This window comes from Dromaius novaehollandiae, chromosome 3, assembly GCF_036370855.1.
Source record: "Dromaius novaehollandiae isolate bDroNov1 chromosome 3, bDroNov1.hap1, whole genome shotgun sequence".
Lineage (NCBI taxonomy): Eukaryota > Metazoa > Chordata > Aves > Casuariiformes > Dromaiidae > Dromaius > Dromaius novaehollandiae.
The window spans coordinates 112,233,103-112,247,974 of NC_088100.1; the positions used below are offsets into that span (position 1 = coordinate 112,233,103).

Genomic DNA, 14,872 nt, shown 5'->3' on the forward strand with positions numbered 1-14,872 from the left:
AATAGAGCCAAACATTCCTCAGAGTTGTACAGCAAAAGGCAGGGAGCACAAGTGCAACAAGGGAAATTGTGATTAGATGTAGAGGAAAAAAAAATCAGAGTGAGGATTTTTTAAGTAAGGAACAGGTACCTAGAGAAGCTGTGAGATCCCCAGCCTCACCTCAATCACTGCAAACATGATGGAGCAATGAATCTTGGAAAAAATTTCCAGGCACGTGAAGGACAAGAAGTTGAGTGGGAGTAGTCAGCATGGATTCACAAAGGGGAAATCAGGCTTAACCACCCTGATAGCCATCTACAATGAGATGACTGGCTTGGTAGATGAGGGGAGAGCAGTGTCTACCTTGACTTCAATAACTTTTTTGACTCTGTCTCCCATAACATCCTCATTGACAGGCTGGTGAAGTACAGGCCAGACAAGCAGACAGTGATGTATATTGAAAACTAGCTGAACAGCTGATCTTAGAGGGTTGTGCTCAGTGGCACAAAGTCTAGTTGGAGGCCAGTAACAAGTGATGTACCCCAGGGGTCAATGCTAGGTTCAGTACTGTTTAACATCTTCATTAATGACCTGGATGATGGGGCAGAGCATACCCTCAGCAAGTTTGCTGATGATACAAAACTGGGAAGAGTGTCTGACACACCAGGTGCTTGTGCTGCCATTCAGAGGGACCTTGATAGGCTGGAGGAATGGGCAGAGAAGGAGTCTCCTGAAGTTCAACAAAGGGGAGTGTGAAGTCCTGCACCTAGAGGGAGTAACCTTGTGCACAAGTACATGCTGGGGGCCAACCAGCTGGAAAGCAGCTTTGCAGAAAAGGACCTGGGGATTCTGGTCAACAGCAAGCTGGACACAAGCCAGCAGTGTGCTTTTTTGGCAGAGAAGGCCAATGGCATCCTGGGCTGCACTGGGAAGAGCATTGCCAGTAGGTTGAGGGAGATGATCCTTCACCCCTGCTAAGCACTGGTGAGGCCACGCCAGGAGTACTGTGTCCAGATCTGGGCTCCACAGTACCAGGGAGATATGGAGCTACTGGAGCAAGTCAGCGAAGGACCATTAAGGGACTAGAGCATCTCTCTTATGAGGAAAAGCTGAGAGACCTGGGACTGTTCAGCCTGGAGAAGACAAGACTGGGCAGGGGAGGGGGGGGAGAGGGCGGGTCTTATCAGTGTGCATAAATATCTTATGGGAGATTGCAAAGAAGATAGAGACAGACTCTTCTCAGTGGTGCCCAGTGACAGGACAAGAGGCCACGGGCACAAAATGAAACACAAAGTTGCATCTGAATCTAAGGAAAAGGTTTTTTTTACTGTGAGGGTGACAGAGCACTGGAACCCAGAGAGGTTGTGGAGTGACCATCCTTGGAGATTTTAAAAGCTGTCTGAACACAGTCCCAGGCAACCTGTACTAGGTGATTCTGCTTGAGGAGAGGTGTTGGACTAGATGATCTCCAGAAGTGCCTTCTAACCTCAGCCATTCTCTGATTCTGATTCCATCCTTGGAAATTTCCAAAACTCACAAGGACGAGGTCCTGAGCAATCTGATCTGACTTTGAAATTAGCCCTGCTTTGAGCAGAAAGTTGGATTGGAGATCTCCAAAGGTCCCTCTGAACCTATATCCTCCTATGATTCTCTTCCAGTATTAAATAATTGTGACCTAACTATACAGAAAACCCTTTGAGGTGGACATGGAAGGAGATGTTTCCAGGCAAATTTTGTGCAGTAACAAATCATGAATAGCTCTTTGGCAGTTGAGAGTTTGTCTGAAGCTATGAATTGCTGCTTTGCCACCAGTTTCTTACAAGTTCAGGTCTGTGAGGAAGCATCCAAAAGGGGCTCCCCACAAAAGTCTGACACCTGCAGCTCGACTCTCAACGCTGATTCTTCTAGCTTGACTGGAGACATATTCCAGCCAGCAAGTTCTCAAAGCATATCTCAGCCCCAGAAATGTCTTGTATACAGACTTATTTGGATTTATTAGCATGAAAGAGATTAAAAAGCGTATCATATAGCATCTAAATTTGCCACCAGCACCAGATCCTTGAGGAAATTAAGGAAATTCGGGAAATCTGTCTGCCCAGATATAAAGTCACCATTTGTTACAAAATTGGAATGACAAGATTAGAAATAAGGCAACAGAATAATATGTACATAAACATAATTTTAAGTTAGTTTATTGGTTCCCTTGTTAAGTCTTTAATATATTTCATTTTAAGATGTATGCTAATCACCAGGCTAGGATTATGACTCTGAATGCTGCCATGTAGCTGGACAGGCTTAGTATTTCATGAAGCTACTCAGCTCTTGTCAGCCTCCAAGTTCTCCTCTTTGTTTGAAAGAAATTATTATGAAAGGACTGCTGCACCGGGGTGGAGCAAAGGTCTGTCTGGCCTAGTAGCATGTCTCCAGCAATGCTGCCTGGGGAATAATATAAGAGAATGAACATCTGATGAAGTTTCCCCAGAAAACTCTGAAGGATCCTTGTAGCTGAAGGATCTCCTAAACCAAAAATGTCTCTGTAATTCATAGCCATCAATGAATTTGTCTTCCACAACCTTGTCCAGTCTCCTCATGTTCATCCACTGTGTTCTGTGACAAGAGGCTCCACAGCCTATGTGCTTGCTGTGTGAAGAATCACTTTCTTCTGTTTGTTCTGAACTTGCCACCTGCCAGCTTCACTTAGTGCCCCTTAGGTCTTGTCTTGACTGTAACAGTGAATGCCAGATCCCTATCCCCTCCCCCTTCCTAGCCATGCAGAATCTTACAGACTTCCATGGTACTGCTCCTTGGTTATGTTTTTGCCCAGGCTGAAGGATCATAAACTACTTAATTGATTTTTGCCCAGAATGAAGCCTTTTCAGACCTTTGATTTGAGTCCTCCTCTGAACCTTTTCCAGTTCTAAGATACCTTTTTTAGGTGGGGAAATGTCAGTATTGCATGTTTAAGATGCACACAGCCCCTGGCATGACATACTGCAATTATGATTTCCTCTTCCATTCCTAAGGCTTTCTAACACTGTTTCTTTTATCCAGTGGCAGTGAATTTTTGTTGGCTCACATCTCTATGTACAAAACAAAGCTTTTGCTTCTTTTGCAGTAGCATGAGGTTTTGGTAAATTCCTTCTTCCACATCCATCATTCTGAAGGGGGCAGTGGTGTATAAATGCTGCATGTGAACCTCTGATAACAGATCATCCCGACTGCTTTGTCCTCCCTCACTGTCTGAAGTCTGATGTATTTTTTTTCCTCTACTCTCTCCAGATATTTGTCTTCTGGCTTTGCAGGGTGCTTTTGGGTTTGTAGGGGAGCCAAACATGAATGTAAGAGCCATAATGAGTCAGTCTGTGCTTCTTGTTCCCTTGTAAATGGGGACAGACAGTTGGGGATTGGCCACTGCTGCCTGTCCACCTTCTTCCTAGTGATCCATGCTCTGAAGCTTGCCATCTTTATCTTCAGCTTTGCCACAACCAGCATCTGGGATTGTCTCATTTCATCCACCATTACCATCTAAGCAGATATGTCAGTGTGAAGGATGGGAAGGGCAAAGGGCTGAGATACAACTACAGACCTCACTACCACCCTGCAGCACAGCTCATCTATTATATGAAGGAAAAAGCAAGTGCATCTGCTGTCTTCAGGCTTGTTTCATCACTGGCATGGGAAAGAACTTTTAGAGGTAGAGGGCAATGCAGACACTTTACCTCAGTGACCCTTTGCCTTTTTTCTATCCTTCCATATCCCACATTGCTGTTTAAAAAAACAAAACAAAAAAAAAAGCCAGAAAACTCTACTGACACTAACAGCTGTATTCCTCCCTGTATCCCAGCCCCAGCGCTATGGCTTTTCTGTGTTTGTGTGAATTCTCTCCTCTCTTTCCCCTAGTTTTACAATTCTCCTCCCCGCACCCTTGTCCATGTGTGATTTTTTTTTCCTTGTTAGCCATCATGCTCATCTCCCTTTGTCTTGATTTAGTAATCACACTGCTGCCTTTTCCCCTACTGTCTCTGAGCATTGTTCTGTTCAACTCCAGACCCTATGCTTAGATGACTGTGGTCCCTTATATGGCTACTCTGTCTTTCTCTTATGGCCCCTCCAACACTATAATTCCTGCCACTTTCTCTCTCAGCATGGAGCCAGGGCTGCGTTCTGTCCCTAAGAAGAAAGTATGACATCTTTGAGCTTTTCCTTGGGAGTCTCTGCCCTACTTTGGCTGGGCCTGGGTGGAGAGAAGACCCCAGGAAGAAGGGGTCTATCATCTGAGGAGTATGAAGAAGAGCAATGTGCCCTGCCCAGCTGTCCATGTTTGTGATACAGCCTAAGAAAACCCAACAGCAGCTAGCTGAGCGGGTGGACTCTGCTGCTAAGACAGCAATTCTGCAGTGCGCTTCACGGAGAAAACAACTGCTCAGAGCAAGGAAGAAAGGCAGCCTCACAGGGAGATGTCTTCTCTTTCCCCTTCCCTTTTGTCCTTTTCTACTTCCTTTTACCATCCATTTGACCCTGTCGCCTCAGTCCTGCAGTGTGTTCCTCTTCCATTGTCAGGGGTGAAGATTGAGATTTTGTGTGAGAACAAACGCAGCAAATACAAATTGCAAGCTAAGACCATCTGCTGAGAAGTTTCCCTGAAACACTGGGAAAAACTAATCAAACTCGCTACTGTCCCACTGAGAGAACCTAGGGTGGGGTGAAGGTCTGACTGTGAAGGTGGAGGCAGTCAGGAGGAGATACTGCTGTTGTTGCTTTCTCTCTGGAATCCCTTATGGGAATAACTTTGTTACCAGAGCAGTTGGGGGAATGGTTGGGAGAATACAGCATGTACTGTCTCAGTCTGCTGGCAATAAGGAGAGGATTTGTTGTGGTACAGGAGGAAGGTATAACTAAATCTCGATTTCGTCATCCCTTCCACAGGGCACTATAGAAGGAAGAGAGCCTGTAAGGCCCTTGGCAGGAAGGGGTGCACCTTTTTTTTTTTTTTGCATGAAACATGGTTGGAAGACATATTGTATTACTCTCAAGCAGTAGAGAGAAATTGGAATATCTTCCTGTAGCAAGGGAGTCTTATGAGAACATGTTACTTGCTCACGTAGCACATTTCCCTCTCTTCCCCCAACCCCTGAGCTCAGCTTTCCCTGAAATCTCCTCATCTACCTGCAACAAACCACATCAACAGTCACTCACAAAGTTCCTGAAAGAAACAATGGTGTTTTCTGTGTATGCACGTGCTTCATACTCACTTTCCTTGCTTTTGTGTCCTGTCCAGGTACCAAATAGTCAGGCCTGTTACTACCAAGAAAATCTGGCAGGTCAGCTGCTGTCCGCCATTAATTCCATAGCTTTCTGGGGATGAAAACTATAAAATCCTTAATGGAGTGGTGGATACAGGCATAATTGTGGTGGACTTTGTAATTTTTGCTGAAGAGGGATGCTCTGCCTACATTTATATTGATTGCACAATTATGCATGTTATGGAATAAATACTTTGGAAAACGTGTCCAGGCATATGAAAGATAAGAAGATGACTGAAAAGAGTCACCATGAAGTTATCAGGGGCAAATCATGCCTGACCAACATGATTCCCTCCTGTGAGGAAATGACTGGTTCTATGGATGTGGAGAAAGTAGTGGATGTGATTTTTCTTGACTTTATACAGTCTCCCATAATGTCTTTGAAGCCAGACTAGAGAGAGATGGTTTGAATAGGTGGACCACAAGATTGGTGGAAAATTGGCAGGACTGCTGGGTCTCAGAGGGCTGTGATCGGCAATGCAAAGTCCTTCTGGAGGCTAGCAACTAGTGGTGTCCCTCAGAGAACAATACTGGGGTCAGGGGTCTTCATAAAAGACCTGGATGATGGGACAGAGCACACTCTCAGTGAGTTTGCAAACAATGCCAATTTGTGGGAAGCAGCTGATATGCTGAAGGGTAGTGCTGATACTCAGAGAGACCTTGACAAGCTGAAAGGAACTTCATGAAGTTCATCAAAGGCAAGTGCCAGAGCCCTGTGCCTGGGATGGAATAAACCTGTGCAACGGGACAGACTGAGGACCAACTGGCTAGGGAGGAGCTGTGCAGAAAAGGACCTGTAGGTTCTGGTGGTGACCATGAGACAGTAGTGTGTCCTTGTCGCAAAGAAAGCCAACCGCCTATTGGGCTGCATTAGGAAGAGCGTAGCCAGCGGTGGAAGGGAAATGATTAGTGCCCTCTATTAGGCACTTGTTAGATCACATCTGGAGTGCTGTGTCCAGTACAAGAAAGACTGACAAACTGGAGTGGGCCCAGTTGAAGGTCACCAAGATGGCCGGGGGCTAGAGCACATGGCTTAAGTGGAGAGCCTGAGAGAACTGAGTTTCTCTGGCCTTAAGAAGAGAAGGATCAGAGGGGATGCTATTTTTGCCTTCACCTGCCTGTGGAGAAGACTGAGCTAGACTCTTCTCAGAGTTGCACAGTGAAAGGGCAAGATGCAACAGGCACAAGCTGCAACAAAAGAAATTATGATTAGATACACGGAAAAAAATATCACCATGCGGATGGTCAAACAGTGGAAGAGGGCCCAGAAAGGTAGTGGGATCTCCATCCCTGGAGGTACTCAGAACGTAACCTTGAGCAAGCTGATATGACTTTAAAATTGGATCTGACTTCAAGGTCAGCCCCGCTTTGAGTAGGAGATAGACTAGGTGATCTCCAGGGATCCTTTGCAACTTAAAGATCTTGGAGTTCCAACCCTCTGTCTCTCTAGCACCTCCTTCTGAGGGTCTTGCTGTGCTCTTAATGAGAAACCCTATATAGCTGAGAGATCCCTTGTCAGCCTTCTCCTGGCTCTGGCCAAGCTGGTTCTTTTCGGGCCCAGCAGAAGGAAACTCAGTACTGGAGGCTGACCAGCGACTGTGGAGACTGTTCTGGTCCCTTATGTCTGTAGGCAGAGGATCCCTGGACAGGGTCCAGTAACTCCTTGTGTGACTTCTGGGAGCAGTGGATGGTGTTGGGACTGTTCAGTGCAGTTTCTCACCTCACTTTCCTCCTTATAAAGCTTTGACCTTTCATCAAAAGTAGAAAGGGTTCAGAGAAGGCTGAGAAGGATGAACAAAACCATGGCTTTAGAATAATGACAACTGAGGAGACTGAGATCCTTCAGCCTGTGAGAAGAACAACCAATAGGGAATACGACAGAGGGCTGTAAAATCCTGTATGGCCTGCAAAGTCAAATGTTAACAGAAGTTATAGAAGAAACTAATGAAAGTTTTGGCTGAGTGGGGCCTTGGGAGCATGAAGGGATGCGAAGAATAAGACAGCTGAACTGCCAACTTTAGTATGCAGTTTCTTACTTCAGACTGCTTCCATATCAAAGGAATGGAAGGTGGCAAAAGCAGTGCTAATTTTTAAACGGCTTCAGAAAATTCCAATCCCTGAACCTGACATATACAGCACAAGTAGTCAGGAACTGTGATAAGGACTGGGATTAGGGGACAGATGGGTGAGGATAATGTAATGAGCAGAAGTCAACATGGCTTTTATAAGGGTAATTTGTCTGTAAATGTGTAGAGTTCTTGGGAGTTATTGAGCATGCGGGCAAAGGCTCAAAACAATTTTTAATATTCATTTCTAAAAGGCATTTGACAACGTTCCTTACCAAAGGTCCTCATACAGACTAAACTCACTGGGGATAACAGGGAAGCTGCTCAGATGGATGAATAACTTGTTAACAAGCAAGATGTAAAAAACAGTTAAAAGAGAATGCCAGTAGAATTCAACAGAGCCCTGGGTTTGAACCAGGTTCTTCAACATGGTCATAAAATCATGTGGAAAAGGTAGAGGATACCAAAGCAATGAATGTTGTTCATGTTCATGCATGTTCTGCTTATGCTAGGTAGTAAAGAAGACAATTGACTAAAAAGAATTGCATGACTTCATGGAAATGAAGTTGATAAAATAGCAGATGAAATTGGATGTAGATAAATGTAAAATATTAAGTATGGAGAAAAGGAATCTGAACCTAAACTCTGTGATGGGCTCCAGTCTTGGAATTACAATACATTTTTCTGGAAAAAACTTCAGTTCAGTGCTCAGTAGCAGTCAGCAAGCAAATATAAACCTAGGAAGTATTAGAGTAGTATTACAGGGCAATCAGAAAATAGCCTTCTTCCACCGTGTAAATATGTGTGATGCCTGTATCTTAAATATTGTCTATAGTTCAGTTCCTGCATCTCAGAAGGCTATCTTGAAACCAGTGAAGACATACAGAAGAGTGACAAGGATGGCTATGGATAGATTGACTTCCAGATATGGAAAGACTAATTAGACTAGGACAGTATACTCTGAAAAAGAGAGGACTGACACAGACATGACATCTTTAAAATCAACAATATAATGGAAAAAGTGAACAGAGAATGATTGTTTCCTGCTTCTTCTAACATGAAAATGAGGAAGCGCTGAATGAAATTAGAAGGTAGCAGCAGGTTTAAATGAACAAAGAAGATAGTTAACAAAATTTGTAAATTCTTTGCCATAAAGTATGTGTAGTCCGAAAGCTTATGCATTCAAAAAGCAATTAGGCAAGTTGATCAGAGAACTCCCATCTAAGTTTACTAAATATAAGGAGTTACTCTGGCTCTGAGTCACAGATCTTTGAAATCTAGGAGGAAATATCAGGGAGACGTTGCTGGATGGTCGCCCTATTCCTATACTCTCTCCTCAACACACAATATTGTCACTATTAGAAACAGAACACTGGACTGGATGGACTTTCAGCTGGTTCACTATTTATCACTCTTAACATGTTGTCATTTTGTTTTAACTGGAGAAGCTGAGAGTCTTTTCCATTTTGTTTGAAGGGAACAACTGGTGGCTTACTTCTTTTTCTTACCTGATTCATCCATTTGACTTCCTCTTTTATGATGCCTTTCAGGGGGTAGGGATGGCAAATTCTGTAGACCCCCTTTACTGCACCCAAATCCCAACTCTTCTTCTCTCGCTGCTTCATCTCACTGCTTCATGCTCTGCTGGGTCTGCCTTCACTTGAGCAGTGGTATTTTTGACTTGGTAGTGGCAAGACCTCAGACAAGTTCTCTACTTGACTGAACAGGTCACCATAATTGGGAAGTTTGGCTTTTGGTCCTATTAACGGGTATGTATCGCTGGGTACTGCTAGCGCAAGACCAGTAGCCACTGTGCTAATCGTCATTGCATACATAATTCATATGGTAGCCATGATTAACCAGGTGGGTTTTCTGATTTCTGGTTTACCACCTTGTTGCAGCTCAATTTTAGGAGTGCCTATAAAACTAAGATTTCTACTGCTGTAATGCAGGTAAAATATGATCTCCATTGCCTTCATTTTCTTGGCTTTCCAGTTTGGGAAGTGTTGCTCTAAGGTAGGGGCAGTGCAGCTTTGCAGTTCTGGAGAGCTGCTAGGAACTTTCAAAGGAAGAAATAGAAGAACGAGAAATGCCCTTACCAAAAGACTGTGACCCTTTAATTACTCACGTTCAGTTGCGAACCAGAAATTCCTTGCCAACAGCAGCAACACTAGTCCTGCTTCCAGCAGCGGTGAAAGTGAACATCGTGAAATGATGCTAACAAGAAGAAACACAACTCCATCTTATTCAAACATCAAGACAGTACCGGCCCTTCTCTGCCTTCTCAGAGCAGAGAAGCTGGTACCACTGCTATGTCATGTCTGCTCCATCTCTACTCTCTGGAAATGTGTTACCTGTCCCTTGGTTTGATTTCTTTCACAGTCAAATCTGGGAATTCTCCTTTCTTAGAGAAAAATCATGCCATTGCAGAAGTGGAGCTACTGAAATCATTTGATTCTAGGCCACAAAATGGGGGAAAAGGAAGGCTGAACTGGAAGCTGCAAATGGGAATTTTACTGTGGTTTTGGTAGAAGGTAGTAGGAAGAGGTGGGCTCTCCTGGCCTTTATACAGAATTTTTTCCAATCATGCAGATAAACAGAACTGAAATTTAAATGCAAAGAACATAGGGTTCTTATTCAGGGTAATTTTTATTCATAACCTAGTGCTAATTCTATGCTATAAGCCAAATCTATTTGTCATCATAGTCTGTCTTCATATTGACTTTAGCCAAATCCTTTCAATTCTGCATTATTTAGCTGAATAATGTTATTACAAATGCAGGACATATTGCTGTATTGGCCTAGAACATCTAGGATATTTCCCTCTGACAGTAGAGTATCAGATTTCTCTGGGTAACGCATTGATGCGCAGAGCAATGTTGGCAGGCGTTTCATTCTCTCTAATGGTTGTCTGTTCTTAGAAAGAAACAAGCAGAAACCACTGGGAGTTTGAGAAGTGGATGAAAGGTATCTGCCATCTTTTAAAAGGAAATTATATCATCCCTTGTACATTTTTTACTGCAGCCAAATGTGGCAGGCCAGGTTATGCATAGGCATATTGTTGAGCTCCTGACCAAGCTGTATTTGAGCCAGACAATGCAATGAGTCTGCTTCCTAGGACTGCTTCTTTTCTGCTGTGTCTGTATCCTTCGGAGGTCCTCAGACTACGCACTTCAAACATACCATTCTGCATTTGTCTAATCTGCAGGAAAGCTGAGCTGAACTTCAGGCTTCAGAGTTGTACTAATAAACCAACTGCATGATTTAATCAAATCAGTGCTAAAATGTTGCATGCACTTCTTCTGTAGATTTAAAGGAATTTCAGTTACCAAGCCAAAATGAGCGTGGGAAACAACTGATATGATTGTGTGCTATTTGCTTTTCATTTGTTGGTACCTTTCATAGACAAGATGGAAGTTATAAACTGCTGTTGGCCTTAGCGCTAATACTTTAGCTTTTTGTGAAAGCTGCTCCCAGTTATTTAACATAACTTGTTCTTGTAAATTTATTCTAGCTAATCATGTCCGTGTTTGAGAACAGCATGAAAGAAAGAGGCATTACTGAAAATGAAGCCTTTGACTGGGAGAAGGCTGGTACAGATATCTTGCTGTCCACTAGCACCTCTACTCCACCACAGCAAAACACTAGGCAAACAGCAGCCATGTTTGGGTGAGTATTGCTGTCATGCTGGTCAGACTATGGACACACTCAGTAACAAGCTCAGTGACAAGTTAATTTTTGAAAGGTTCAAAGACCGTTGTGGTCCTGAGAAGTAAGATCTGCATGGCCTTTGGCCAGGATTGATGAAGCCTGTATTTTTCTATACTTTGCATATTATATGACACAGATGGCTGGAGCTTCCCTGAGTGTGTGTGTGTGTGTGTGTGTGTGCTGGTCACACCTGAAACATGTCCCAGCCCTTCACAATGTTTCATGTGCCGGTCCAAAGGTACACTAAGTTCAGTGGTGTCCAATGAAACAAGTCCAATGAAAAATAGAGGAGGTTTAGCGCTTTGGTTGATTTTGTTGCTTTTGTAGGGGCTGACATTAAGGAATAAGAATAATTCTTAATAATATTACAGAAGATAAAAGCTATAAAGCCTATTAAGCTTCATTGGCTCGTGTAAAAAGGAGAAGGTTCTTTTAAGTTAAGCATTGTATAATAGGCACTCCTGGGGAGTTCTTATAAAGAAGTTTGCAGCCTGAGTATTGAGGGTCCCAAGACTCGTTGACTGATCCATCTCACTGTCTTTGTGCCTGGATGTTATTGGGATCCTCTTATGCTTCTGTTTAAGGTTGTGCTACCCTGGATAACACTGGATTGCCTGTTTCGTTCGATGTGGAGATATGCTAAAAGCTGTTGAGGAACTTCTGTGGGACAGCGTGATAGAGCTGGTTCTTTAATTACTAATCATTTTACCTTTCTTCATGTCTCTTCTGTAGGGTGGTTAATGTCACTCCGGTACCTGGGGACCTGCTTCGTGAGAACACTGAGGATGTCCTACAGGGTGAACATCTGAGTGATCAAGAGAATGCTCCTCCCATCCTGTCAGGCCGGCCAGCAGAAGGTCTTGGCCAGGCTCCAAACACTGCTTTCAATGAGGCTGAAGTTTGGGAAGAGACAGATGTGAATCGCAACAAACTCAGGATCAGCATCAGCAAAGTAAAGAACGTTTATTTACCTCCTATGGCTGCTGGACTTAAGGCAGTGGACTCATAGACTGGTAAAAGCCACCTGGAAGCACTGTTGTAGCATCCTATATACTGCAGACCAAAGAGCCTCTGTCTGTGGAAATGGGGACTGCCCAATTTTTGCTAGAGTAAAAGGCATTGGGAATAATTTGGGTTTCGTATTATGCCAATGACATTTTGGACCCAATAATGCTAGAGTGAATCTTTCCTACAATCTTTATGTCATTAGATAGGATCTTGATACTCTAAGCAATGGAATCCTAGCCTTTGAGTAGCTGATAGGATATCAGAAATGTTCCAGTATTGGAGGTTATAAGCCAAAATCCTATTGTGTCTTAAACTCTCGGGCAAGTAAATTCAGCCTGAGATATCTTCAAAGCCACATTTTTCTAGACCTTGCATCATAAGCGCTCTGATCTTTCTCTTCCAATTTTTTAACTTTCCTTTCTAAGAGTAGCCCAGTCTATAAACAGCATCTAATTTCACCCTTATGAAATTAGAGATTAGATCAGCTGGTGCATCTAGCACCAGCAATCTAGTTTTGCTTTTGTGAAGAGGGAGAAGTATCACTTAATCTTCTTTATTTCTGTATTCAAAGATTATGTTAGACTTTTTAGCCTGTCATAATTTTCCTCATAATCCCTAAGCTTTTCCTCAGTCCTTTCTTGCAAATGTGATGTAATTCCTTGGAAGCATCCCAGCTGAATGATGATTCCATATCCATTGTTGCATTGATCTCAATTCTGATTTCAAAATCAGAATGTCACATGGCATGACATCAGATACCTTACAGAATCTGTCTGTTAACAGAGAAACCTGTATAAAACTGACCAGTAATATTATCAGGGCATATCAGATTTGCCTGACAAACCCATCTAATGGACCTTTGTGGACTAGCATTAATCATATGCTAAATCTACCAGCCTTCTGGACCTGACCAGAATTCACATCAGTCTATACTGGCACAGAATTAGCCCTCCTTTCAGTCCTACAGATCTCTCCATTATCTTTAGTCTTATTAGAAAAGATTACTAGTGGACAAGAGGTCATTCTCAACTAACTTAAAATTATCCCATGCAAATGCTGTGGATCAGCATGCTATCTATATGGAACTAATATATTACCAGAACTATTCTTCCAATATTGAGAAATATAAACCAAATTCAATAACTTCTTCACATCTCTTTGTACACTAAGTATAGGCAGCCCCGGAAGTTCTCATGTGAAGGCACATGAAATAAGAAAACTACTAGAGTAGGGCAGTTTTATTTCTACAGCATACAAAGAAAAAAAGAGCATTACACAAAAAATCCTGGTTGTGCCTATCTGTTTTTCTGTTCCTGAGAACCACGAGGTACCTTGATGCTTTTCAGTCAGGTTGAGATGTATGCAAGGGAGTCCTAATGTCCTTTCTGCATGCTAGTTGTACATCATATCTAGGTACTCAGCCCTGTCTCTCACAAGCCCTGTCATAACAGTAACTAGAGACAGGAGAGGTTTCTACAAGAACCACAGTGTCAACAGGTGACTTTTCTGCCAAGAGATATGCTTTTTCTTGACAGTTTTCTGCCAAAGGAGCTTACAGCCAGCAGTCTGCACGGCAATGAGCACTTCAGTTCTGACAAGAGCAAGCAGGGCTTCGTGCTCTCCAAAGCAAAGGAAGCCTGCCCCTTCTCTCTGCTAGGGTTGTTATCTCTAGTCTTGACTGTTCCTTGAGAAGGAACCAGTTTTCTTTTAAGTCACAATCACCACAAGGAGAAAAAGGGGTGCTTGCAGGTTTGATCTGCAAGGACAGAGCTTCATCTCTGCTTGTAATCTCAGGTGTCCCTTGTGTTTTTCAGAAGACATGGGCAGCTGGTGTGTAACACACCTTTCTGCTCTCATGCTGTTCACAGATTTGCCTTTCTTAGCTTTCCAGTCTCCTAGCGTTAGTTGTAACTCTGACTCTCTCTGTCTTGCTCAGTGTATTTAGGTGATGAACAGGTCTTGCCACATTTTTCTCCCCAATACATCTCTAAGGGTATCCTTTTTTTGTCTTCACACAGTTCAGGCGTCCTTCTGGTCCACTTCTCCCATTTCTGCGCTAAGGGCAGTTTCCTTGCTTACTGTCACTGACCTTTCTAAATCCTCCTTCTGGTTCACCTTCTGCTGCTGGGTCAGGGTTCTCATTCAGTGTTTTTACATAAGCCTCTTCCTTCTCTCCCATGCCCTCCCCCAGTTCTCTGCTCTTGGATCCTACAAGTTGCCTGTTTCCTACAGTTAAAACACCAGCATTCTGCTTCTCTCCCAAACCCATTTTTCCTTTCTTTATCACCACCTTTCTTGCGTATTTTGACCTGCACCGATTACACATTAAATCACTATCATCTGTTCTACTGTTGCAGTAATGCCTGAAAGATCTCCTCAACTCTCCACAGCTGCAAAGGCTGCTTAGTTATGCAGTCCAAACCCAGCCTGAATGGTTTAGACGTGCTAAATTATGGACACCGACTTCCTGTACGTACTGTACTGACACAAAGGTGTGACCAGCCAATTACCACAACTCTCGTGATCAGCAATGTTTTACTGGAAATCCTGCTTACATTCAGAGCCTCTGGGCATTAGTAGAGATGAACTGAATGTAGAGGGCATGCTGCAGCAAAGGATAAACGCTCTCCATACTAGGAACTTGCACTGGCACCTCACTACACACCTCTGCACAGAGGCAGTATGTAGCCACTGAAGTATCATGGCTGGCAGCAAAACAGAGTTAAATACAAGCCCTAGACTACTACTGGGCATTGGACCATTCTGCCTTGGCACTTGTGCCTAAGCAAGGTCTCCTCTCCCAGA

The 14,872-nt window shown here is 43.4% G+C and overlaps 1 protein-coding gene across 13 annotated transcripts in view; it reads left to right on the top strand.

Annotated features, from left to right (window-relative positions):
* TTBK1 (tau tubulin kinase 1) overlaps positions 1 to 14,872 on the top strand; it is a 121,027-nt gene that overhangs the window by 65,625 nt on the left and 40,530 nt on the right. For all 13 annotated transcript variants that reach the window (XM_064509821.1, XM_064509826.1, XM_064509816.1 and 10 more), the window contains 2 exons: positions 10,863 to 11,017; positions 11,792 to 12,011. In XM_064509821.1, the coding sequence (XP_064365891.1) occupies positions 10,863 to 11,017; positions 11,792 to 12,011 (375 nt within the window). The remainder of the gene's footprint in view (positions 1 to 10,862; positions 11,018 to 11,791; positions 12,012 to 14,872) is intronic.